Below are 27,462 nucleotides of genomic sequence, written 5' to 3'. Positions count from 1 at the left end.
GAGTTTTTCTCACAGGCCTTAGATGCGAATAAATGGTCGATTCTGCTTAGTTTTTAAAATAATTTTTCTTTTTTGACAAAAATACCCTTTTTTAAATTTATCACAAAAAAAACTGAAGAATCCTAGAAACGTAGGACTTTCACACAACTATCCTTGATTGATAATAGTAATAGTTTTTTGTTGGTGAGTCCCAAGAAAATGTTTTGAAATTTAATTTAATTGGTGAAATTATTCATAGGTATATTAAAGTGTTTGTTTAGTTTCCATTGTTAGCAAAGCTCATTGCTACTATCATATTTCCTGGTAGGTGTCAAAAAAGGTTGAACAAAAACAGAAATTAGGTATGAAATTTGGAAACAATTCAGTCTTTGCTGAAAAACTTGCGAAATGTTTTGAGTTTGAACATTGAACTAATTGCGAGAATCAATCTTTATCAAAACAAATCGATCCACAATTTATCCACGATTTTTGAACTCGAGTGTAATAGAAAACTTGAAATTTCCTTCGAAAACAGCGAAATTCCAGATGGTTTGGCCGACATTTACAAATAATCAGACAACAGTTTTTTGTTCAGTTTTAATCGCCTTATGATTGGTCGGTTTTACAGTTGGGAGTGCAATCCCCTCCCCGATATCCAATGACAAACGCTTCAATCGTCTTGCAATTTTTTGTGCAGCAGATAAGCAAGTAGGAGGTGATTTTTGTATTTTTATTGGTCAATTAGTCATTCCTGGGACGAATGAGAACTGGTCTAGGGCGAGTCTTTCTCACAGGCTTTGGATGCGAATAAATGGTCGATTCTGCTTAGTTTTTAAAATAATTTCTTTTTTTTTTTGACAAAAACACCTTTTTAAATTTATCACAAAAAAAACTGACGAATCCTAGAAACGTAGGACTTTCACACAACTATCCTTGATTGATAATAGTAATAGTTTTTTGTTGGTGCTTCAGTAATCGTTTTCATCTTTGCTAATATATTTTTTTTGCTTTTGGTGTGTCGGAGGTACGAATAAAAGTCGGGGGTAATGTTCACACTTTATTAACCAAAAACAAACATAAAACATCTTATCTAAATATGTATATACTAAACATCTTGCATATGGAAAGAACAATAGATATGTGCAATGTCTAAAACTGTCTTTTATGCCTCGCACATGTCATAATATTTTATTGCCTAATTTTAAAACCTACATGAATGATCCGTATAATACATAAAACATTATAATCAATATCAAAATATTTCGAGCTGTTACTCATTTTTAATATCTGATATGAAGATGACGAAAGATTGAGCAATAAAAGCCCGCGGAAGCGGCCCATAGGCCGCTTCCAGGCCCAACAATAAATTACAATGCCACCTAGAGAAGGATATGTCCAAGATATGGTAACATTTCTGACCGAGCCGAAAATATGATGAGTAACAGCGTGCCCTCTACTGCTAATACAATTATACAGTCGTGTTGTGTTCCATAAGCAAAAAGCACTAGAAATAGCGATACATATAGGTAGATATTTCATATAAATCTATTTTGCATCATCTCTGCTATTTGTATACAACATAATCTACAGCTTTATTACTAAGAAACGAGAATAAAGCGAAACGTTACCCTGAAATTTGTTGCCGATAGTAATTATCCTTACAAAAGTTATATGTTTGCATTGAGTTTCATAAGTATTCTTTTAGAAATACGTTTCGAATTGTCTGTGCTGGCAACCGCTTTAAAACTATAAAATGGAATAAAATAATTTTGGCATCTTATCAACACTAATTATATAATCTCACAAAACAATACTGTTCGAAATTTTTGCTTACCGTTTGAAAGACAAAGACAAAACTCTCTTTACAGTAAACTACCTACGTTTTACAATCTCTTAATAATAAAGACCCTGTTTTAATAAAGGCTATACAAATGATATCTCACGTTAGCTGATTGTGATTTTGTTGAAATTCAGGGCGCGTCACCGTGTGACCAATGGTTGTGATGCGAATCAGTCACGCTATCGTAGAAAAATTCAAAATATACTTCTCCTAATTTTTTTGTTGGTTTTTGCGTTTAGAACTACCACATTTGGCACTGAGAGTGCTGTCAGCGTTACGCTACAGACAAAGCTAACCGTTGATTGCCTGCACAACACGACAACTATGATATAGCCGACATAAGGCCCCTGCTAAGTCCTACGCCTCGTCTACACACGAGCAGGGCAGCCAACATGTATTAAGTAACCCCCTCGTAATGATTGAGTATTGCAACACTACCGAAGCATCTCTTGAGAAAAGTGTCACACTCAAAATCATAAAACAGTTATTGAAACCCTAAACTAGCTACTAATAAGTTGTTCGCTAGTCCTATTTGAAACATGGAGTTCTTATTTAAAAATTCCAAACAAACACAATTTTGTACATGTGTCTCGAATATGAAAAACTCTTGATCCATTTATTTGGCACATGATTACATTACTGCTTATTGCCGGCGTGCCCCAACCGCATCGCTGCCCCTTCCCGCCAAAATCGAAGGAGAAGCGGTGAGCGGCCGCACACCGACATCAATAATCTATTTTAAGAACACTCAGTAACACAAAGGGATAACAATAGATTGTCCCCATTATAGTCAAACGTTTAGATCGAATAAAACTACATCAATAATAAACATGAAAAATGTTAGTAAATAATAGACTAGATTACATCACTACGACTAAATAACAAGCCAGTTCTGTTGGTGAAACTAACAAAAAACCGTTCACGGGTAGCCTTTACCTGTCCATAAGTACAGCTCAGTAATTACGCACTACCTTAATTATTTATTATTCGACAGTGCATCGTTATTACATGACGTGATCACAGTGAGCTACCACTAACCACAAATAGACTGTTTGCAACCGTAAAAATTTAGATGTGAGCATTGACGGCATGAGCAAAGGGAAGAGTCAATTTGGCACAAAATCTCCTTGTCCGAGGAAGAATACGCAAACAACGAATACTTAATTAACATGCACAGCCCAATGTAAAAATGCAAACAATCTCGTATTGCACAGCGATCTTAATACCAACTCGGTTAACTTGATCACAAGCGGGGAATGGGCCAAACACTCGCCCCGCAGCTAAATACTGATATGTACAACCATGATAAGCCAACGCGATTGATATGATAACGCCAGACGGGCGTCTCGCCCATTCCTCCAGGCAAACCAATAAATAATCAAATCGCTATAAATAAATACTATATTTGCAACGTAACTAAAACGCATAATATACCTTGAAAGTTATTGTCCCGCCGTATTTACAACTAATTTCTAGTTCGATTCGAAAATAATAATCTCAAAGTCTGAACAAGCCGCGGCACCGCGCGGGAATCGCGATAACTATTTACATTTTGGCACTTATTCCGTCACTAGCAGGAATGGTGAGCTACTTAAACTTTGGTTGTCGTTCTTTGGTGGAGGAGGGTAATAACTTGCAAAGTATAATCCGAAAAAGGTCTTGCGAGCAGTTCAACTGCTCCAACAATCCAAACTTTCGCGTCAAACAACTAAACAAATTCAACTACGAAACCGCTAACAGACAGTAAATAGTCAATTTCTGATTGTATCTAAATATATATAAATACGTTATATCATTGTAAAAAATTAAAAATAACGAATCTTTGGCTTGTTCCCCATTACCAATCTTTTTTTGTAAAGTTTCCATCATAATTTAATGACAATATTGTCAGTAATTGTAGTTTTCACAGATCAGACCTAATTTACACGGTATTATCTGAAATACCATTGAGATTGGGGATCAGTGGGTGGCACCAAGTATTCTTGATGCCAGGGCCAGTTCAGTTAATGGATCGGGGCCTTTACAATGTGGTTCGGAGCAATGTAGTGGTAGCCTGGCATCGGCAAGCCTGCAGTCTCCATCGATATCCTGCCAAACAGAAAATCCAATAACACACAGCTCGACAAATACAGGGAAGCCCAAAAACAGCACCGGAATTACAACTTTCGGACTGTCTTTGGCACACCCCGCAAATTTCACGAAAGTCACTTGATAAATACACTCGATAAAAGGACTGAAAGTTTACAAAGTGTGCAAAAAAATTAACAGAAAATTAAATTGACACCAAAAACGAATTTTGCAAGTAATTGGTTTTCTACTTGTAATAATCAAAGTTGTTTAATTTTTTGGCGCTAACTGTTAAAATAAAATAATGCAAAAGTTGATAATGTTTGAGTAAATGACATTTTAAAAATGAATACAAATTTTTTCAATGTTGTATTTAATTTATTTGTTAGTTCGTTAAATGTTGCAAGGTCTGCCGTTTTACTCTGAATAAATTACAAAAAAAAAATGATCAAAAGTAGCAAAAGAGAGCACAGAAACTTTTAACTCAGTCGGATGTCTTTATCACCACACTTATGAATTATGAAATATAACTTGTTTTTTTAATTGATTGTAGAAATCGGATAATATCGTTTAAAAGACTTGGGACAGTGGCTGAGATTTTGCAACGGAATGAATAGAAGTTCGAGTACCGCTCGAAAATCCGCTGAAAAGTTCTATTCATTCGGTAAATATTTTTATTAATTTTTTTTTTTAATAAAGAGTCGCTTTTTTCGAGTGTACCAAGTCGCTCCCGGTTCACCCCACATGTACTAAAAGTCTAATCTACTCAAGAATGTCGTTAATCCGGATTAGACAGGAAACAAACCTACGGTTAAAAAGGTGTTGAAAGCAAATATTAACAGGAAACACCAATTTGGAGTAGGCCAAAGTGATGTTTAGTTCGTTTAAATTTAGAGTTTAGGCATCGATAGGAAAAATGGATGGTCAAGCTTACCAGGAATGTGATTCTTCTTGCCTGGATTGATTGGTAAGGCATCGGTCTGTTAGCAGGCTTAGGAGATGGACACACAAACCAAATTACAACTTTCACACTCTTTTGAAAATCGGAAAAATCGAGCTATGCTTTGTACTTTTAATAAAGAAAATTTTATTAAACACACATAATGTATTGGTCTCTATGTAAATACACTGAAATCTTAAGTTGTAGACACTAATATAAAATTAAGGTCTCTAAAGAGAACGACCTACATAAAAACAAACTTAGATTCTAAACAAACACTTATGTATATGAATGCTTACTCATTATTGTATGATTTACGTTGTTTTAAACTTAAATATTGAAAAGCTCTTTGAGAAGGGTCGAAAATCTATAGAAAACACACAGATATCTTTAAAATCTTAATGCTGCTGATATGTCAACAACAAAGCTGCCTACAAAACAGGCATCGAATTTTGTACAAAACTATCTCTATTGTATCTCAGCAAGTACTAATCGCAAAGAAACACATAATAACGAAGTCTATGTAATTAGTTACATGATATAAATAAATCCAGCACGCGCCAAGCTCTGCCAGAAAACTTAAACCGTCGATAAAAAATTAAAGTGAATTATCAGTTATCTCCTCACAATATCGAGCCGAGTACTTCGTGCTCCCTTCCCGGGCCGTATAAAGTAACGAAAAATAAAGAAAGCAGTAAATTTGTAAAAAGTAGTGTCTTTGAGAAGGTTAGAGGCGCAGGTCCATTAATAAGGATTGAACTTGTTCCTCTCGCTCTTGAGCTTGGAGCCCTCGGAAGGCCCGCCACTGCCGCCCGGAGAACGGAGCCGAGGAGTGTAGCTCTTGTGGGTGCGGTGAACGCCGGTGGTCTGGACAGGAGGAGCGCCTGCCTGCCCGCCCAACAATTCGGTTAAACCGCCCAGCGCACTGAGGCTCGTCAATGCGTTGAGGGCACCCGGCTTGGCCAAGAGTTGGGCTAGAGGAATGGCACTGGCCAGGGGAGAGGCAGCGGTGGAGGACTGGCTGGACCCGCCAGTGCTAGGAGAATTTTGGGCCTCAAGGTTAGCTTTCTGCAGCTCAACACTGGGGAAACACACAGAAACCAGGATTGTAATGATTGCAGTGATCAACGGTCGGGAGGTTCTTGTACATTGCCTCTGCTGCACTCAGTCAAGCTCCAGTCTGAACGGACAACACAGCAAAACACCGGCTCACGCGAACGATTTATTTCAAACTCAAATACATAACAACTAAAGCAGGAACGACTCGCTCAATTTTGATCCCGATCGTTTACTGCCGACGACCAATTTCTTTCAAGTTAACTACAAAATAAAAGTATTAAATTTTGACTTAAACAGACAGAGCAAAGGGAGACTTAGTAATTCAAAGGCAACAACAGTTTGAAGACTGGACGCGGCAGCTGGCTGGAAAAAGGCATTAACTAAGGACTAATCCGTCCTTTCATTCACTGAATTGCTAGGAAAATTTTGCATCTGCATTTTGAAACTACACTAAACTGAATAAAAGGACGATAAACAAAATAAAATAAACAGGATGCTGGATCAGATGATGTGTTATTGAGATTTAAACAGGACCAAAATATAGGGGTCATTCTCCCAAAGTTAGCTGCACGACGATTTTTAAAAATGTGTTTTACTGTTGTTTATTTTATTCATTTTTAAACAAAAAATATAAATAATTAAAGAAATTAGGGCAAAAAGTTATATATGGAAGTAAAAGTAATATTAACATTTCGATGTTATCACATCGGTGAGAAGGAAGCAAGCAATTTAAACGAGAATATATAAAAAAACATCTTATAATAATAATTTAACAACAGTATCAACCAATAAAATAACAGAATTAACTTACGTACTTGCTCCAAAATCGAAAAAAAACTCCCCTACCGTCTTGGTTGATAATAATTTGAACATTTCTACCTTGTTACGTTAAAAAAAAACAAATTTATTTGTCTAATCAATTTTTATAAAAAACAGTCGACTCTGCTTCATACTGCAGATTGTTAATAACGCTTGGACTGTGTCAAAAAAGTGAATACAGTGGCCTGAGCGGAAAATGAGCGATTGGGAGGATTCCCCTGCTTTCGATTTAATGGATAACAGGAAGAAGGTAAAGCCAATGATTTCTAGGATTCCAAGAACACATCAAATGATAAATCGGGATAGATAAATTTGCAATTCCCCGTCCTCGGTCCAAAAATCCTCCTCTTCTTGTCAAAACCCTAAATAACGCCTCTCACACCCACTCGACCAAATCACCACATCATCACACATCATTGATAAATTATGGAAAGCAGTTAATAATCGGCAAGGAGACGGGACATTGGGTAAAATGTCTCGATGCTAATCCACCACCGAAACCAAAAACCAAACCGACCTGTTTTTGGTTCGGCAAAAAAAAAAACTTCCGTATGCGAAACCCGCGCAACAAAAATCGCACCACTAACCTCATATTGATGAGATACTGCGCTAAAGCCACCGCATCCGGATTGCCAGAGATGGTAATTGTACGGTCGGTAACGCCACTTTCACGGTCATCACAGTTCGATATGCGGATCATCGCTCCGGAAATCTGCCGGATTTCGGCGATCTTTGTACCGCCCTTGCCAATAATGCAACCGATTAGCTCGTTCGGAACGGTCATCTCGTGGGTTTGCTGATTGGAATTTTGCTGGTTTCGGGAGTTTGACGTTCGAAGCTGAGATCCGGCGAGAGCTGCCAACGCTAAACCAACATTTTTATTTTTCCATACAATTGCCATAATTTTTTAACAAAAAAACTACGAAATAAAACGCACCTGCTGGATTTAATCCACCAGTGTTGGTCGGTGCAAGGCCTCCTAGTCCTAAGGCTGCTAGTCCTGCGAGAGGACTTTTACCAAGTGCACTCATCTGGAACAAACAATCATACGTCCGAATTTAAACACACGAGTTCGGCTGCACGCTAATCCCAGGCATTGCTGCTTAATTACTACACTACATCAGAGCGATTAATCATTAATATGACCTATGTGTGCATGATTTGACCGATAAAACCTCGCTTCTTACCGTCAATTAACGAAATATAAGCTAACGACCCGTTTTCCAATAAAACACTTAATACAGATCTGACGTGAACTTGACTATCTCAACAAGCCACTTACATCATTAATAATTCATCGTAGTTTACCTGCAATTCCCCAGAATTGCTCGTTATTTTTAAATGATCCCGTTTCAATAACGCAAGAAACACTGTTGAAACATTAAACATCGATCGGTTTGCGAAATAAAAAAGTGAAAAATCTTGTCAATAATTGAAAGAACTTGCCGCCCCTCGGCAAAAATCAATCGTATGGTGTCCCTCATGAAAAAATCAAGTGACATGCATGTGCAACATTAATTCGAGAAATATAAACGACAAAATTTCACGTTCATAAAAAACAATAACGAAGAAGCTTGTACATATTGTTAAAGTTGTTAGCAGAAGCAGCTATTTCAAAATACGAAGAACAAACTGAAGAACATAGTTTCATATGCAATGAAAAATCGTCATAAAAGCAGCTAATAGCCTAAAAAACCCTACACATGCAACAGAACTGCAATTAATGATTTCACCACGTGTAGTGTAATATTAGGCAGAACATAACAATGACGATAAAGAAAAAAATACAAACAAAAGATTGCTCGCTTTAATTAAATCGTATTTTTGAAATTCCGAAACGCTGATTTTATTAAATCATATGTTCGCAGAGCAGCACAAAGCCACAGTACAACAGATACATTGTTTAGTAAAACATGTTTTTATTTCAATCCACAAAAGGAATACTCTGTTAGCCACAGGAACACGACCTCATGTCATTAAATACCCAAATTTTTGATAAAATAATTACAAATTTTATATCACAAGCCATACTCTAATCGAATAGTAATCGTTACGAAATTGTTTTTATGGTCAATTGTGCGCCGTTTCTCAGGATTTTTGGGTAGGTAAAAAAGTAAAAGCGCCAAAAAATCATTTAATTTATTTTTAAATATTATATTTTATTAAAAACCAGACGGTAAGCCTGATCGTTATTTACTCAAGTTTTATGAACTTGTGAAAATTGTAGACGCAATCCTTAAAAAATCACGTAAAACATATCACTCAAAATAATAGTAATACAACACTTCTAATTGATACTTTCTTTGTTAGAATAAATGTTTTAAAGTAACAATAAAAGTTGTCTGAATTGTAGAAAATTCAGATGTGATAGAAAAAAATGCGAATGCTTCTAAATTTAGGAGCTATAAAAATTTTCATATGTCGGCCTATGTAATATAATTAAGAATTCTTTGCATTATTTTCTTATACAATGCTCAGGCGTATTCATTGTATCAATAATTCAATATCTTTTGTTAAAAATATTAATATTATGTTTAATATGTATTTAAAAATCCGCCAATTTAGAGAAGAAACGAGTTTCAAGATTTTTTTTAATTTTTAATTTATTTTTCTTCATTTCAAAACAGTTGTGGACATGCGTGCACAAATCGTTTTCTTGGCTAACAGATTTTTGCTATTTACATTATTCTGTCCTAAAACATCAAATCTACTGTATAACCAAAACATCTAACTACTTCACCTAAGGAAAACACGTGCCACTGTCGGCATTATCAGCTGAACCCACTAGTTAGTTCAGTGAAAAAGCTACAATCACAACCGTACAAAGCTTGTGTGGTGTCACGACAGAGAGTAAAAAACAAGACAAAAGTAACACAGCAAAACAAAGCTTTCGTCACAGTCCAAACGAAAAACCAACAATTTGCAGGGACACTTGTAAAATAAAAAATAATAAAGAGAGAGATAGAGAGGGGGGAGCACCAATACGATTAACTTACATCTGGCAAAAGATGCGCGGGCGGAAGGGCTGCCTGCAAGTGTCCGTTCTTGAGCGGCTCGAGCGGCATGAGCGGAGCCGCTGGCGCCACAGCAGCCAGCGGATGGCCGAGGGGCAAGGGGGGAAGTAAAGGAGTCATTACTGAACTACTTACATCTGTATGGGCAGGAACGGCGTAGTTGCCTTGGATGGTATAGGCTTGTCCGCCGGCCAGGATCACGGGGCCACCCACTTGGGGTTTGGGGCGGTAGGGGATGGTTGCTCCTTTGGGAGGGGACTGCGAACAATAACAAACACAAGTTTTTTTAACGTGCAAACAAAACGTTCCGATTTTTTCGAGAGGAACAAACATCAGCTCTCATAATCTGGCGCACATCGGGCCACCGTCGGTGCGGACTTGGGGCCCAAGGTGCTTGGGCTCGGCGCCGCCGACGCCCGCACAGACCATCCCTTGCGACTGCCTTTCTCATCATTTGGCCCAGGAGCAAGCAGCGTGGACACTCATTTTTTTAACAAATAGGCAAAATCTTTTGTTTTGATAAAAGAATTTAATAAAAAAAACGCTTTATTTTACTACATGAAGTCCGGACAGCTTTGGTACTTGCTCCAGGATTAATTTGAGGGAGAAATGCGTTTTTTGGGCAAGTTACCTCGAGCATAACGGTACAGATGTGATAAATGCACTGCGTGATTGCTTCTCCGGTTCCGGAAATGGTGACGGCCCTCTCCGTCGAGTTGGGCAGCATTTCGGAGGCGACCTGGATGGAGGCGCCCGTGACCTCCCTAATTTCTTTGATTTTGGACCCTCCTTTACCGATGAGAGATCCACATTGGCTTGCAGGTACGATGAGTCGCAACGTAATCGGAGGTCTTGGTACACCGCTACCTCCACTATTTATGTCCTGGAACTGGGAACACCACTGAGGGATCCCATCACAACACAACACCACATTAACAAATGCACAAATACACACTATACGAATTACTACTATGCCAACTACTACCTATCGGCTAGAACTAAACATAAATTCGGTTATAAATCGGCTCCCTCAGATCTCATAATCTCCGCACAGAGGATCACCGACTTTGTTGATTCAAACGCGGCCGGAGCGACCTCGCCGGAAATCACCGGAATCAACAAAATCACTCCTAGCGTTATGCTTTCTCGTCATTGGGAGACCAATCGAGCAAATCCGGAATTACCAATTCATGCTCTTGATTTTATAGTCAACAATTAATACATTTCGGATTTGGAATCCTCTTCAAAGGGGATTGTTTAAACAATGCGGGATGTTCCAAAATAATTATCATTCATTAGAATAGAAAACTTACCTCCTCGAATTTTTTACAAATTAGTGTGAAAGCTTTAAAAATTGCATTGGTTGATCCCGTTACTGTTACAATACGTTCAGGGCACGACCCGTCAGATATGTTTATTTTGGCACCAGACTGTGGACAAAACACGATTAAACCGCCGATTTATCAAACTAGCCACTCACCTCTTCCCTAAATCTTTTCACAATTTCTCCTTTTTTGCCTATGATACTGCCCACTTCCTACAATCAGAAACAAACAACTTCACATATGTTTGACTCATCGCTAATTATCCGTTACAACATCAAAACAATCCTGCCAGTAAACATTTGTCATTTTTATTAAGTGTGGCGTTCTCCCATTTCACGTATTTTAAAAGTTGACCCTCATAAACAACTCAAATTTTCTATTATTTTACTATTGGTTTGCCCGCACATTCCCGGCCAGGAATGTCGCCAAGACTAATCTATTTTATTTCAGAAATACTTTTGGAATTTTCACTCTGTTCGCAGTTTTGGGATATCATACTATAAAAAACATTCGCTCCAGCGCTCGGACAGAGGCTTCAAAATAAAAATAGAACAGCACGGAAGCTATTATTCGAATGTTTTGTCATGAAATACACGACCTGCTCCTTATCTCCTGAAATATGCGCAACCTCAACATGGAAATTTATTTATTAAATAGTTTTTACGTAAAGAATGACAATCTAATTGCTTGCTCCAACTACTTAATTGCCATTAATTTTTTAATTCTCGCCCTAAATCTGGAAAATTTGTTGCAATCAATAACACGAAAACACTAGTATTTTAGTTGATAGTTTTTTCCAAAAAAATCGCAAACTTATCGCCTTTCCCAGAATGCAGGAAGTTGTGATTGAAATGAAGCATCGCGTTCGTAATCACCATTTGCAGAAGCATCTGGTTTTAACAATAAACAGAGTAACGGCTGTCACACATTCTCTGTGATTAAAACCGAAAAGAAACAAACTTAGCTGTAATTTTGATTTAGCGGCGCGCTGAATATTTGTATTGTTGTTTTTCTGTTGGCTTGGGCAATTCCAACGTGCAAGTTCATTGGTTTGTTGTAAATATTACTCAAGCAGCGGTGTTACATCGTGTATCTTAGGAGCGCATCACGAATATCTTGGCAATGATTCTAGTGATTGACCCAGACTGTGTTGTTTTGAGCTCTGTATCAATCTATAATTAAACTATAAATGGCTTGGCACTTAAGACAATAGCATACGATCACACATAGGCTCGGTATGAATTATTAAACGAGTGCTTTATACATAATGCATTTAAATTAATCTAAGTAATGTTGACACGGGAGAATTTGGAGTACCATCAAAGCAATGAATAAATATCAATTAATTCGGTTTATTTAAGTCGGTACATTCTTTGATAACCGCGTAATCTCCGCGTTCGAATTGTATTGAACAGAGCGGGAAGAGTATTGATTTTACATTATCTCACGAGTGCTCTATTTTACCTACAGGAAATCTAACAAAATATGAAAACTAATTTTGCGTTGGCAAGTACATGTCGGGCTTCTAAGTAAAAATCCAATCCAATTACGAGGTACATAAAGGTTTCAATTAACTTTAATACCATATTTCTGAATTATTTCGAACGCTTTTTTCATTTACTTGGGATTACAACCGCTGACCTCGGGAGTAAAAATGAAATTCCTTTGCCATTATGCAACTTAAGTCAATAATCCCTTGTTCTTGCGTTTACGTAACGAAAAGCTCGTTTTATTGGGAACAATAAACCACAAATTTAAACAAAAAACACACAACAGATCCTACCTTTCCTTGCATAATAAGCCTAATCGTGAGCGTGACATTCGAGTCATCGTTTATCATATTTTTATTATCCATATCCATGGTCTTGCGAAACGGGGGTCAGGGCGAAGGGGTAGGTTTTTGGGTTCAATTCTGTAACAAACACACAATAGTTAATCCAATGGTCAGCCACCAGCAGCCAACAACCAAACTAACGCTAATCCGATAAGAAAGTGCGTTCATTGTTGCAAAGACGGAAATGGCCTTACAAAGTTCAAAAAAATGTAAACTTAACAGGATGAAACAACTACAACACAACCATCTACATAACCACTAAGTCATCCGCGTCGTAGCCAATTCTGGGCTATTGTGACAGCTCTACATGGGGGCTAAATGCCATTCAAACAATGGCATTGATTAAAAGTGCCCTAGATACTAAAAACACTCACTTTGAACCCACAAACAGGTAAAAAATTAAATTATTCGGGAGCTTGGAAACGCCGTCGCTTGCTCTCCACGTGCTTCATTCGACAATGCTGCCAACTGATGGTGTTCTGAAAGCTAAATTACCCACCGAGAGTGGATGCGCGCGGATATTTGAAGTTATCGATTCGACCAAAGTGGTTTGACCTATTAGCAAAACGAGATTTGTGCTTCCAGACACAATAGTTTCCAGTTTAGGGAAACGCAATTGCAAAAAATAGAACGCATGGACTTTTTTTAGACTTTTAACAACTCCAGTGGGTTGTTAAAGCATAAAATAGTCCATAAAACTTTGCTAGAGTGTGTTAAAAAAATTTTTTTTCAATTTTTGAAAATTCCTTTAAAATTTTTTTTCAATTTTTACCCTAACCATTAAAATTTTATGCAAAAAAAATAAAAATTTTAAATCTCGTAAAAGGTTGTTGTAACACAGAAAATGAGCCGCTGAATTCACTGGAACAAACCGTTTTGTTTTACGACTTCTAGTTTTTGAGTTATAATTTTTTTTATGAATTTTTTAAACCAGTTTTTGCATTTATCTGCAATTTTCTCAAAAACTATTAGTCGGTGAACAGTGAAATTTTAGCAAAAAAATCAAAATTTTAAATCTGGTGAAAAGTTGGTATAATACAGAAAATGAGCCGCTCAATTCACTGGAACAAACTGTTTTGCTCTACGACTTTTAGTTTTTGGGTTATGAATTTTTTGAAAAATAACTTGGCGCATCCACCATTTTTCGAATTAAAATAAAATAAATTACGGCGAAACTATTCAAAAAAGTGAAACTACTTTGACTCTAACATATGTAAAATAATCTGGGAAATCGATTGGCGTTGAGAAAATCGATAAATTCTTAATAGTTTTTTAGTTACAAATTTTTTAAATTTTACCAATTGTTTACCTTTAATTTGCAATTTTCTCGAAAATTATTAGTCGGAGAACAATGATCTTTTTTGAGAAAGATAGATAATTAAAAAAGCTTTACAACAATCATACACTTCAGGGGGTTATTTCTAAAAGCTCTGGAGTTATTGCTCGATAAATGATCTAGGTACCCGAAATCGACCAAAATCTCGACAAAAATTAAAAAAATCGAACATATGAACTTTTTTTGGTCTTTCAACAACTCTAGACGGATGTAAAGGCATATAAAAGTCAAAAAAACTATGATAGAATGAGTTAAAAAAAAATCTAATTTTTTCACCTTTTTGAAGGTAGGTAGGTGTATTACTCAGGAAATTTTAGCAAAAAGAATTAAAATTTTAAATCTCGTGAAAAGTTGGTATAATACAGAAAATGTGCCGCTAAATTCACTGGAACAAACCGTTTTGCTCTACGACTTTTAGTTTTTGAGTTATGAATTTTTTTAAAAAATAACTCGGCGCATGCACCATTTTTCTAATTAAAATAAAATAAATTACAGCGATACTTTTCAAAAAAGTGGAACTATTTTCACTCTAACATATGTAAAATAATCTGGGAAATCGATTGGCGTTGAGAAAATCGATAAATTCTTAATAGTTTTTTAGTTACAAATTTTTTTAAATTTTACCAATTGTTTTCCTTTTATTTGCAATTTTTTCGAAAATTATTAGTCGGAGAACAATGACCTTTTTTGAGAAAAATAGATAATCAAAAAAGCTTTCCAACGATAATACACTTCATAGGGTTATCTCTAATAGTTCCGGATTTATTGCTCGATAAATGATCCGGGTATCCGAAATCGACCAAAATTTTGACAAAAATTGAAAAAATCAAACATCAAAAAATGAAACATATAAACTTTTTTTAAACTTTGAACAACTCTAGAGGAATGTAAAGGCATACAAAAGTCCAAAAAACTGTGATAGAGTAAGTTAAATTTTTTTTTTTCAATTTTATGAAGGTATTTGCCTTGACCATTAAAATGTGAGTGATGCTTTAATACCAGAAACCGAACACTTACAATTTGGTAGATATTGACAGTAATTTAAAAATTAAAAATGCGAAAACAGCAGGGGTATAATCATCAAGGAAATACGTGTGTACTTTAGTTGCCTTGTGCTTAAACGTAATAATGAATGCAAAGTAAACATCCTTCTGATTATTATTTAAATTAACTCTTGCCTTTAAGTGTTTATTTTGCTCGGTATATTTTCTTCAAAAATAAAACTGTCAAGGGAGATCCATTCATCTCTGTACCACACAATAATTTACTTGGGAAAATTACAAAATGTAAATATTATCCACGCATTTTTATTCACAAAAAACACTCCAGTGAAAACTGTTAGTGTTTATCAAATAAACAAAAATTCGGTTAAATGTAGAAAATAAATGACAATTTAAACTAACTGAAACAAGTTTATTCAATTAAAAACTCAAACTGCCACGAACGTATCCCGAAATATCTACAATTCGGTGGAAGAGTGTCATCATTTCAAACAAACAATTTAAAAACGTAGGTATTATCCCTGCGTTCCTTTTGAGGCTTCGATTCCGGAAATGAGCCCGGAATCGAATATTCATCGCAAAAAATGAGAAGTTGCAAATTGCGCGATGCCGTAGAACATCTTTCATCGTTGTGCCATATTTACTCGAAGGTAACACAAGTTGGGATTTTTATCGTCTATGTGACACATTTGATCTCTTTTTCTATTTCGTTTTTATAATGGTTCGATGCTTCTGCAGCAGCCGTTCCATTTCCCCTTTCATAACCATTCATGCATGTGTGAGAGTACACAACCTCCTGACTGTCTCTAAAAGTTGCAAAAAATCAAATATAATTAAAAGGAGCCAACAGAAAATGGCAAAAATAAATTTTCATCAAGTTCGAAAAGTGTTAAACGAGTGACTGAAACCCAGAAATCCATAAGATTCGAAGTATCAATCTTGTTGAACGTGTAAATTGCTTCATTTATTACTGGAACCCTCTTGATGAGAATGAAATGGTGTGATCTTAGAAAATCCGAGTCCTTTTGGTAATGCTCCAACGACGCCGCTTCCAATGTCTGTCTGGCCCCATCTGCGCTTATTTACAACACGTATCCACTTAATTCCAACACCCAAATTCATTGTCTGCTATTTGGAAATTTGGAAATAATATTTCCATCGATCACAAGCCAAAAATAATACGGTAAATAATAGACAATTTAATTAAGCGGACCTTGTGACATGGAATTTTCTTTTTCCGTGTTTGAGTTCCCAACTCACTTTAACTTTATGTTTCGCGATAATTAAGTGGAATTTTCTCCTCGACTGGCACTAAGTAATAGAATGGCAACTTTTAAAGGCTTACAATTTCTTTTACAATGATTTTGGAGTGAAAACTTGACGTTTAGCTAACTCCCGAAACCGAAACTCCGCGATAAAATATTCACAATTTGATATTCATAGGGGAATTTCGAGCTCGAAAACATCAAGAGGTAATAAAATATTTCACTCTTAAGTGAGCCATTATTGGCTGCTGGAAACTTTTCACTCTTCCTGTACGCAGAAAAAATCAGTTATCTCAGTTTTTAATAAAATCAGAGGCATATTTACGTATAGGCAAGAGGGGCGGAAAAAATATCTAGTAAAAATCGGCTTAAATATTTTATTTTAATCAATTGATCCGATTTTTAGTTTTCGTCAAAGTTCCTTTATAATGGTTTGTCATATTATAGCAATTTACGAAAAATAAATAGTACACAATACAAAAAAAGGTCTTTGAAAAAAGTCAAACACAACGTAAGATTTTAGAAAAAAGTGAAAAAAAATTGGTTACGTTTTTGAAAAAAAAATTCTTAAATAAATCGAGTGATTCTTTAGTAGATATCTTAAAAAATAAACATTAAAAAATCTAGTACATCTTGCATTTGTAGAAAACTTGTGCTAGAACAGGTTTGCTATTTCATTCAAATAATTAAAATAAAATAAATTACGGCAATAAATACTATTCGAAAAAGTGAAACTATTTTGACTCTAATATATGTAAAATAATCTGGGAAATCGCTTGACGTTAAAAAAATCGATAGATTCTTAATAGATTTTTAGTTACAATTTTTTTTAAATTGTACCAATTGTTTTCCTTTTATTTGCAATTTTCTCGAAAACTATTAATCGGAGAACAAAGATCTTTTTTGAGAAAGATGGATAATTAACAGAGCTTTCCAACGACAGTACACTTCACAGGGTTATTTCTAATAGTTCTGGAGTTATTGCTCGATAAATGATCCAGGTACCCGAAATCGACCAAAATCTCGACAAAAATTGAAAAAATGAAACATCAATAAATCGAACATATGGACTTTTTTTAGGCTTTTAACAACTCTAAAGGAATGTAAAGGTATATAAAAATCCAAAAAACTATGATAGAATGAAGTTTAAAAAAATTAAATTTTTTCACCTTTTTGAAGGTAAGTGTATTACTCAGGAAATGTTAGCAAAAAAAATTAAAATTTTAAAACTCGTGAAAAGTTGGTATAATACAGAAAATAAGCCGCTAAATTCAATGGAACAAACCGCATTGCTCTGCGACTTTTAGTTTTTGAGTTATAAATTTTTTTAAAATAACTGGGCGCATCCACCATTTTTCGAATAAAAATATAAAATAAATTACGGCAATACTATTTGAAAAAGTGTAACTATTTTGACTCTAACATATGTAAAATAATCTGGGAAATCGATTGGCGTTGAGAAAATCGATAAATTCGTAATAGTTTTTTAGTTACAACTTTTCACTCTTCCTGTACGCAGAAAAAATCAGTTATCAGGTAAGTTACCAAAATAAAAAATCTGTATTTTCCTTAAATACAAGCACAACTTTGTCCTCAATTTGGAACTTTGTCGTGCTGTATTCGGGCACGTTTTGTGTACAATAAAAACATTCGAATTTATGGCGGAAATAGGGAGTTGAATGGACTCGAAGCCGTAGTAGCGTTCAGGCTGATAAAAGAGTTTTCATTCAGTTGTATTCCAAAACGGATAAATTGCACGTTGGTGGAGTTTTGGGCAAAATAATAATTTGTGAGTTTGAACGGTAAGGCGGTGGTTATGACTGCATAATCTACATATTGAAGCGAGCGTGCCGGTTTAGTGATACTACGAATATCTCACAGATTTCTATTGGGGATTTGTAGGGTTTCCGAGCAATTTTCGCAGCTTACGAAGATCAGAGTTTCACTTTGCCCTTGTGTACCCAATATTCTCAGTTTTTCAAGTTTCCTTGTTATCTCAAGTACTTAAAACGAACAGAAAAAAACTCCAACACCTCTTCCAAAGTCGTAATTCACTCGAGTCGCTAATTGTTATTAAATTCGACTCAATTAAAAAACCGCGATGATAAATGAGCTCGAAGAAATCCCGTGCAGAATCATACATTTTAATGGAAACAGGGATTTTTAATCCGCAGTTTACGTTTATCGCTCGAATCTCATAAATTAACTTCCTTAATGTGGACTTTAAAAACCTTCCGTGAAATTATGACACACATTTTACGTCGAGGAAACTCCGGCTTCCCCCAAATTAAATTAGCTGCAGGTATTACTCTGTCATAATATTTTTACAGCCTTGGAGGCTCGCATCTACAATAGTTTCAAATGAGGTATTTAACGTTTTAGACACAAATTTATGGGCTTGATTAAATTTTTTATCTCGTAATTGGCCATCTTCCGAAAAACTCCACCGACAAACTTTAAATTAAAAGACCGACGGCGCGAAAAACGACAGCATTTTCTCAATTTCATTTTTTACAAAACTTGAGCCAAACAGAATCGATCCAAACGTAGGAAAAAGACACGTACGACCCAAAAAACAGAGATTCCATCATGTAGCACCTGTTGCTTAATGATAGCCTTTATATTATGTTTCGGAGGGCCGTTATGGGCTTCCAAAGTGTCATAATGTTCATGGGCACAATTTTATTCCGCGGATAACTGCTTAGGAGAGGAAACCGCACGTTAACGCCCAAATTTATTATTTCAGCATTATTTAAAAAAACACTTAGCAGTTTAACAAGTTGCAGAAAGACAAAATAGTTTTATTTCGGCGCTTTTTTTCAAGCAAATGAAACCATAAATCAATGTATTTGAATTTCAGTAACGAAATTAGACTTGATTTAAAAAAGTTAATAATAAACAATCGTAATAAATGAAGTGATTTCTTTGGTTCGAGTTTAACTAGAAATTTTATTATAACTCAGTTATTTATTCAGCAAATATCGCGAATATAACATCATTAAAATATGTCAAAGTGGAAAGTACGGCTCAAAGAAACGTAAAAGCGAGGAAAAAACACACAGTTTTCATAAATTGCTGAACTTTGAAACTGTCAGATAAGTTCCCAATAAGGAGAGCTCCGAATTAATGAGACTGTTTAGCAGAGATTCCGTTGAAATATTCATTATAGCATTCTGTATCATAAAGTCTTGAAAAATTCATTAATACACAATTCGGCCCAGACGTCACTAAATTAATTACAAACTGTATTAATCTCTGACTGTCATCTGAAAAGAATGATTCATCGATTTTTTTCAATAAACTATATTGTAAAAATTAGTCCAACAAAAAAACTTATTTCAGCTTGCTCCAGGCGGAGTTATTTAGTGCTTCCACGTTAGGAACCTGCTGAAAGAATACACTTTAATGGCGAAAACTTTGAAGTAATAGCCAAACTTTACGGTCATTTTTAAAGAGCTGGGAGGGCCGCAGGAGGTCAGCTTCTCCACATAGTAGTGCAAGGGCCGAATTTTGTTCTTTGTTTCAAATAAATACTGGAGAAGCTGCAGAAAAGTCTTATAATCAATCTGATGCCACCTGAAATCGGGCCCCGGATAAAATTAATCTCAAATTTTCGAGACACACCTCATGTGACTAAAAGTCTTTTCAATTTCCGCATGGGTGATAAACTCGTCAAACACGCCCGCTTGCTTGAACCATTTGTTAAGTTGGGGCACAGCGATGGTTTTATTTAGTGCAGAAAACAGGATGAATTGCCTGCGCAGCTCTTTTTCCAGCTGGTTATTCATACTGAGAATTTGGCAAACGTTACGTCAATTTTGACTAAAACACTGAAACAAACACAGATGTGATTTTTAAGCGGGGTTTAAAATTACGGTAATCGTCTTGTTGGGGTTGGGGACACCACATGTTAGCAATTTCCGCTCCAATTCTACAATATAGATTTTATTCTGCTCGGCAAAATCCGTTAGGAAATTTTCGAAATCCTCGAACTCAATCCGAGACCGACTGAAACATCATCTCGTGCAGGAATCAACGTAAAATATCGCCGGCATTTACTTGAATTTATTGAAAATAGTTTCAGTGTCAGCAGTGGTGGTTTTTTTATCGAATACTTCCCCCTGATTGAACCATTTATTAATCTGATGGAGAGATATCGTCTTGTGCAAGCGCGAAAACAGCAGAAATTGGTGCCGCAAATTTCGTTCGGTCATTAGAATCACTACAAATTTTGAAACGTGTTTGTTCTAATTCGGCCAATGACACAAAAACCCTCTTGATTAATGCGAAAAAGTGCCGAGATTTTTCAAGGCACGCAATTTCTGCATTAGCGAAGCAAAAACAAATTTCCTTCACATTGTTACTTCTGGGAACAATGGCCCTCGCTTTGTAATATGATTGTTTACCATTAATAGACAATTTCGGGCCTGATATCCAGCATTAAAAGCCTACATAAACACCAGTCCAAGGCTCCGGAAGTCGCCCACAGCTTAGTTTGGTTTGCCACAGACAGGCCGAAAGGTTTGCTTTTAATAAAGTGTCAGCAAACAGACCCCAAACTTTGCTTTTAGGCCTAAAGGTAGGCCAGTAAAATCGATTGTTTGTGACATTGTCAAAATTCCCGTTCTTAAAAATGCCCGGTTGTGGAAAAAACGTCCAAAACCAGTTCGAAGCATTGACAAAACTCGCCAATTCATACCAAAAAATCACACTCGAACAGATCAACAAGTGGCTGACTGATGCCAAACTGATGAGTGAAAAAATCAAGCCGGAAGACACCAAATCGTGCTTCGATAAGTTCAAGTAGGTTCTTAGCTTTATTTGGCATAACTGTGAGAGGGAAATTGCAGGTCTGAAACCATCGATTTTGCAACTTTTCATAAATTTTTGCACGAATTATCGGAACGCAAAGGAATTCCGATAAGTGAATTAGAGGAGAAGCTTGCGCCATGTATGTGAGCGATGACACTGCATGCTATAATTTAATTGTGGACGTTTTAATAAGGATGTGTGCCTTTAACAGAATAACGGATGCACTGAAAAGTGCTTGCAAGACTAGTGAGAGCACTTGAAGTATTTAATGTTAAAAATAATCTAATCAGCTTGATTACACGAACATTGTTTGTGATCTTAAGCCAAATGAATTGTTACTGAAAACACAACTGGCAATATTTACCTGAAATGCACAAAATATTTTTTTTTGTCTTTAATGCGAGCTTCTTCACTGTACAGCAAAACCCATTCTTTATTGCAGATTGTAGTTCTGATAGAACAGTTTAGTTTTGGTGGAGTACAATTGCGGGCAACTGTTTATATAAAGACACAGAAATTAGTGAGCAGATTACAGTTAGTGGCCCATCATTCTGGCCTTTGTGTCGAGCTAATTGGCCACAAGTACAAATACGGTCGAAATGAAATGTAAGATTCCCATTTGAATCCATGTTAAAATCGGCTTGAAACACAAGCTTGAAGCTCTCTTCAATAAAATATTCCTGAAATGAGGTTTATGGGTAAGAGCGTACGTGAGGTCGCGCCTCCAGTGGTATCATGGAGTACTTGGCAATAATGGACGTCACGCTTCTGAAATATCGCTACTACATTTCTACGAAGGGTATAGAAAGCCCGGATCAAATGAACTAATAATTTAATGATTTTTGCCTCCTTCTGTGTGGCATATGCGTTGAATTTACAAGCGGCGCTGTTCTTTTTGATTGTACGAATATTAATTTTAGATAGAGCCGTCAAAGAATAAATGGAACGACTCCTTTGAAAGAAGAATTTAATAAGCTTTTCGGTAAAGCTTTTAACTTCCAATAACGAAACAAACTCATTTTTCCAGATCTTGCCCCATGCATACGTAAATGAAATATGTCAGAAATGTTAACTTGCAATTTAGAAATCAAATAGGAACGTTTTAAATTTCAATTAAGATACGTCCGCAAAGCAAATAGTTACTCTTCCGATTTACTTTTCCGACGTAGCGTATTTTTCCCTCGTCGGAGGTCATAAATAACAAGTAAAATTTGATGTTAAGTTGATGTTTTATTCCATAAACTTAAATTGAGCCATATATCTCGAGAAAACAGATACAAAACAAAATATAATATTCTACAAAATATAAGAAAGTTGGAAACTTTTATCTAGAATAGAGTTACTATTCCGTCAAATAATAAAATACAATGCAAAATTTGATTTCAACCCAATAAACCGACAAGTCGAGTTCCGCAAAATACAACTGCGCCGGCGAGCTCTCCTTACGGTACAAGGGTGGAAAGTAGCGGTAAAAATTAAAACGTTTCGGAGAATAATAAGCTAGTTATGTGTAAAATTATCGCGCGTTCTCAAGTAGAGTAAGAATCCTCCAACCGACGTTTTATTGCAATTAAAAGATTATTAGCAAGATCGTCAGAAGTAATCAGGAGTTCTCGTCCTTCCGAACTTTGTCACTTTTCTTCGTCGAGATTCAATTAAAAGTGCACAAGTTTAAGAATCGTTAATAGATTTGATTCCATCCGATGAATTTATAAATTAGACACTAGAAGTTCCTTTGAACATATTTTATCGGTGAACTCTGCTGAATTTTTGTCAACAAAGTTTCCCTCCATTGTTCACCCACTCGAGATTTCATGAAACCTTCCTTGTTAAACCCAAGAACCCACAATTTCTTGCTAGTTTCTTTCCAATTACTTGACAACTTTTGCCGAGTCTCCTCAGCGGATCATCGAGAAGACTTATCATTTAATTTTTAATTAGTGGCAAATCGCCATCAAAAGAAAAAGCGAATCCTTTCAAATTCATTGAGTAAAAATATACTTTGCTCAAAAAATGGTGATAAAAGTTGCGCTAAACCGACTAATGGGAGGAAAAGTTCTGTTGTCGAGCTAAATCCAGATGTGGTTGCAATGATCTAATGAGCAAATCAGCCCTTTGAAACATCAGACGCATTTTCTCCCCTAATAAGATGCGGGTCGCTGAAGGTTTTCGGCCCGTTTGAGCAAACTCTGAGGGAATTTGTTTTCATATAATCCATATTTTGAAATAAATTCCGTAACGATTTATAGTCGTGACAATTTCTTTTCATTTTTTGAAGTCTGTATTTTCCCGACTGTGAAAATTTTATAGCAGTGTGTATCGATAATGGAGCGTGTATGCCTGTGGGAACATCGTAGGTGTATCAGTGCAGTGACAGTGATCTAATTAAGGGGTTTCCCCGAGGAAGCGAGTCGCTGTAACTGCAAGTAAGGTCATGCCATATTGCATAATTGGACTGGGAACGAATGGAGTTATGAAATACCGGGCTTTTCAATTTTACAATAGTTGTGACATTGTTGTATTTAATCTCCAGGTTAGCAAATTAAATTTGCTGCGAGTTTTCGATTATGCGGTTTAAATTTCTTGTTTCAAATTTGAGTTGGGCGCATTGGAAAAAGAAATATCCTTGAAATTCGTTTGTCCTGGCTTTTATTGAATCGGAAATATCAGTTTAAGCCGCTGTTATCCTTTTACACTTTTGGCGGTTCTTTACACTTCCATTTTCCAAAGTGGGTTAGGAGAGAATTTATTTCCTACGTGGCACAATCAGTTGACTTTTAATTAAACTTGCGACTAATAGATTAAAGTTACTTTAAATACCAAGTTAGTGGGAGAAAGTTTAATTCGAGCATAAGAGAAACGGAAAGTTTGTACTTAATAATGTACTTAATAAAATTAATTAAATTTCAATTTGCTTTATTTCGTTGTGTTCGCTTCAGACATGAGAAAATGTAACAAACCTGGCAGACTCTCTTGTTCTTATTGTTTTTTACCCCTTCGTCACAATGAGGGGAAAAGCCCGGCGGTTTAAGAGGGTCATTCTTTCTTGCTCACTTGAGAGTCTTTTATATTATTAGATTGACTCACTTTTTTGTTACACAACATGCTTAAGGCACATTCACACAATTTACGCGCTGTTCGGGATAAAGTGGGTGATTAATCTAACGCTAAAACACACAATAACCAAAGGCATTTCTTACATTTGGAATTAAACCGAATCATCAAAGATTTATTTTAAAAATCGCCATAATGGTAGTTTGCGGTTCGCGCTCCGATCATTAATCCATGAAACAGTGCATTATTTGTAGCAGTATAGTTTCACCCCTCAATATGCAAATGGAAATCCACTGTTTGACACGGTTCAATAATTTTATGATAAAATACGCCGGAATAAAACAGTTTCAATTAAGGTGCCCATTAGTTAGGCCCAACTTGTGAGATATTTTTGGCAACAATCCGAATTAAAGGACTTGAAGCTAAAAGCTCTCCCTGCTGTCGGCGTTAAAAGCCCGAGCCAACGTCTGTGTCAGTCTGTACAGCGCAATTTTCACTAACTAAATGGGGCGAAAATAAAGTTCGTCAGCTGTAAAAATCACCAAAACTAGTCTGATGTCTCCGTTTCGCTATTTTACAACTCGAGGAGTTGATAAGATTAATGACATATTCCGGTAAATACAACCGTAAAACGGAGTGTCGCGGTGCAGGATAATGGAGTCTGCCATTGGAACAGTTGGGGTTGTTGGCGGGTTTTAACATAGATTAACCCTTGTCGACTTGAATGATGGCCAGCCGATTAGACCAATCATCATAAACGAGGCGATTTCTTTCACGCACAGTTTTTTGCACAAAATGCATAAATAATCAGGCTTGAAAACTCCTTATATTATTCATTAAATCTAAGGGCGGGTTTAATTCCGTTAACGCGAAACATCAAAATTTAGCACTTTGCTAATTACAAAGTTTGGTAATTTTATTAAAAAGTTAGCGATTTTTCGATTCGCCGAATATATGATAGGGTGAGAAGTTATTTAGTAAAATGAACTGCCGGTTCTGATTAATTGGGCCGGAATTATAAAACAACAATTTATCACCCGACCTGCCATTTGTTGCAGACATTTATTGATATGCTGAAATGCAGGCACGTATCATACGCAAATATACCAACAAAATCACAACTCAGCAATACGATTTGTATTTATACAGCAGACGTAACTGCTATTTACAAAATAAATCTGGGCAAAATTTTACGTGTTAGAAGTTTAGTGAACTAAACTAGTGCAGGTATTTTACCAAATTAAAACAACTTTTTACCCATTCATACAAAAAATTCAGAAACTACAATAATAATCCATCAACTAGACGAAAAGAATTAAAATTTACGCGAGTAACTGCTAGTCTCTTATAAGAGATGAAAAAATAACGTTTACTTAAATTGTGTATCGATTGAGCAAGAAGGTAGGAGGCGCCAAGTGCGATATTGCCAATACTGCGCTATTTAAACATTAATTAGAACAATTTCGAATTATTCCGCGTGCTCTGAAATAAAATGACCCTGTTTTTTGAATGGCAATAAAAAAAACATCGATATTTATAGACTTTTAGCAAAATTGTCTATATCTGTTTTTACAGTTTTTGAAAAAAATCTCAAAAACGGAATTTTAGTTAGTTATTTTCATTTTTATCGAGTAAACTTTAAAAAAATACGATAAAATTATACTATTAATTAAAAGAAATGTTCGATTTGTCCACCATTTTCATTCAAGAAGTTCAAAATTCGATGGCAGATTGACTGAGTTACTTTACATAATTCATTGAGTTTAAAAAAAACATAATTAAATATTATTGTTTTATTGCTTATTCGATAATAAATCAGCTGAAAACTAAGTATAATGTTAAAGTTTGTCAGTTTTTAACCATTTTCCAAAGCCTACTTGATTATTATTATTATTAATGATTACGATGAAAATAAAGTAAAATCCATTTTTTGTGATTTTTTTCAAAAGCTATAGTAATAAGTACAGAACATGTTTATAAAAGTCATCATAAATATCGACTGCGTTAAGAAAATAAGATCATTCCATTTGAGAAAACTGAGTCACAGCCGTCTTTTGATAACCATTTTCAAAAAATCATACTATCCCTGAATTTTGACAGTTGACAGTTGACCTTTGGTTATCAAATGCAAAAAAAAATCAGTTATCGCATAGAATTCAAGAGCAGTGCTATTTTAAATAAAAATAAAAAATTTAGCAAAAAAAAACATATGTCAAAAACTGACAAAAAAATACGAACAACTTGGATAAATTGTGTATCGATTGGGCAAGAAGGTAGGGAACGCCAAGTGCGATATTGCCAATACTGCGCTATTTAAACATTAATTAGAACAATTTCGAATTATTCCGCGTGCTATTCACAAGGACGATAGCTATGCTCATATAAATAGAAGTACTTTAAATTTAAATATGACGTCACCAGAAAGGATAAAATTATTAGGCCGCAGACAGTCTCCCCATTCCTGCATGTTTGACCTATCACCTGACGTTGGAATTAATTTTGGCATAGATTTGATTCACCAACAAGACCTGATCCGTATGCAAAAATGCATTTTGGGATCAGGTTTTGAAAGCAGCTTGTCTGTGTATTTAACTAAAAGTATTGTATCGGAGGGGAAAGAAGTTGAAAAGAGTCGTCTCAATAGTTGCTGAAACCACCCCGGTGAGATTATTGCAGTGTTAGAACCGCGAACGTTGATCGCGAAATTTCAATAATACGCAAACTTGCAAACTGCTTGGGGCTGTAACAACGACTTCAACTTAACATACTTTCAATTTTCAACGGTTTTAAGCCCGACTTATCACAACATATCTAAGATGATCTCGCCGGATTTACTTATCCTGTTTTCTTCAGAATGGCTCTATTGCGGATTGCTTTATAAGAAGCTTAGCTCGGCGATCAATATTAAGCCAAAAAACTGTACTGGAAATTTGGGCCCCATCTGCAAGCCGCCGGTTGACACATATCTAAAGGAGTCGTTCGTTCGTGATTAAGGCGGTAATACGTAATTAAAGGTGACGGTAGGCTGACACAGAGTAAATTAGTGACGCATTAGGCATGATTATAATAGTGCAATAATTTGCAAATTTAATCTAGACGGAAGGGGAGTCCGGGCGC

The 27,462-nt window shown here is 35.8% G+C and overlaps 2 protein-coding genes and 1 non-coding gene across 17 annotated transcripts in view; 1 reads left to right on the top strand and 2 right to left on the bottom strand.

The window, feature by feature from the left end:
• Positions 1–1,023: 1,023 nt before the first annotated feature.
• mub (mushroom-body expressed) overlaps positions 1,024–27,462 on the bottom strand; it is a 63,438-nt gene continuing 36,999 nt past the window's right edge. For 2 of the 13 annotated variants that reach the window (XM_064356046.1, XM_015985512.2), the window contains 8 exons: positions 12,827–12,955; positions 11,199–11,255; positions 11,032–11,148; positions 10,350–10,619; positions 9,701–9,976; positions 7,642–7,735; positions 7,292–7,568; positions 4,950–5,907 (listed from right to left, as the gene is read on the bottom strand). In XM_064356046.1, coding sequence (XP_064212116.1) covers positions 5,571–5,907; positions 7,292–7,568; positions 7,642–7,735; positions 9,701–9,976; positions 10,350–10,619; positions 11,032–11,148; positions 11,199–11,255; positions 12,827–12,904 — 1,506 coding nt within the window. In that variant the 5' untranslated portion in view covers positions 12,905–12,955 and the 3' untranslated portion in view covers positions 4,950–5,570. The other 11 variants (XM_008192135.3, XM_008192138.3, XM_964518.5 and 8 more) reach the window with 11 other exon arrangements.
• On the bottom strand, positions 19,765–20,743 carry LOC103312171 (uncharacterized). Of its 3 annotated transcripts, XR_010333856.1 has the most exons (5): positions 20,539–20,743; positions 20,355–20,487; positions 20,104–20,309; positions 19,920–20,055; positions 19,765–19,863 (listed from the first exon to the last, which is right to left on the bottom strand). XR_010333856.1 is itself a non-coding variant. In XM_064356371.1 (4 exons), the coding sequence occupies exons 2-4, from the start codon at positions 20,265–20,267 to the stop codon at positions 19,813–19,815; spliced, it is 354 nt and encodes a 117-aa protein (XP_064212441.1). In that variant the 5' UTR covers positions 20,268–20,309; positions 20,355–20,742; the 3' UTR covers positions 19,765–19,812. The 3 variants fall into 3 exon arrangements, 2 of the variants coding, with proteins under 2 accessions (XP_064212441.1, XP_008190365.1); XM_064356371.1 differs by having other exon boundaries at positions 19,765–19,866; positions 20,355–20,742; XM_008192143.3 differs by having other exon boundaries at positions 20,355–20,740.
• Positions 20,895–22,333, top strand: LOC103312172 (uncharacterized). The gene is made up of 4 exons (XR_010333857.1): positions 20,895–21,000; positions 21,051–21,282; positions 21,330–22,273; positions 22,319–22,333. It is a non-coding gene; the product is annotated as an uncharacterized LOC103312172 (transcript).

The sequence above is a fragment of the Tribolium castaneum genome, chromosome 4 (genome assembly GCF_031307605.1).
Source record: "Tribolium castaneum strain GA2 chromosome 4, icTriCast1.1, whole genome shotgun sequence".
Classification (NCBI taxonomy): Eukaryota; Metazoa; Arthropoda; class Insecta; order Coleoptera; family Tenebrionidae; genus Tribolium; species Tribolium castaneum.
Note: the sequence above shows the minus strand (reverse complement) of the source record. Positions and strands in the feature narration are given on the sequence as shown.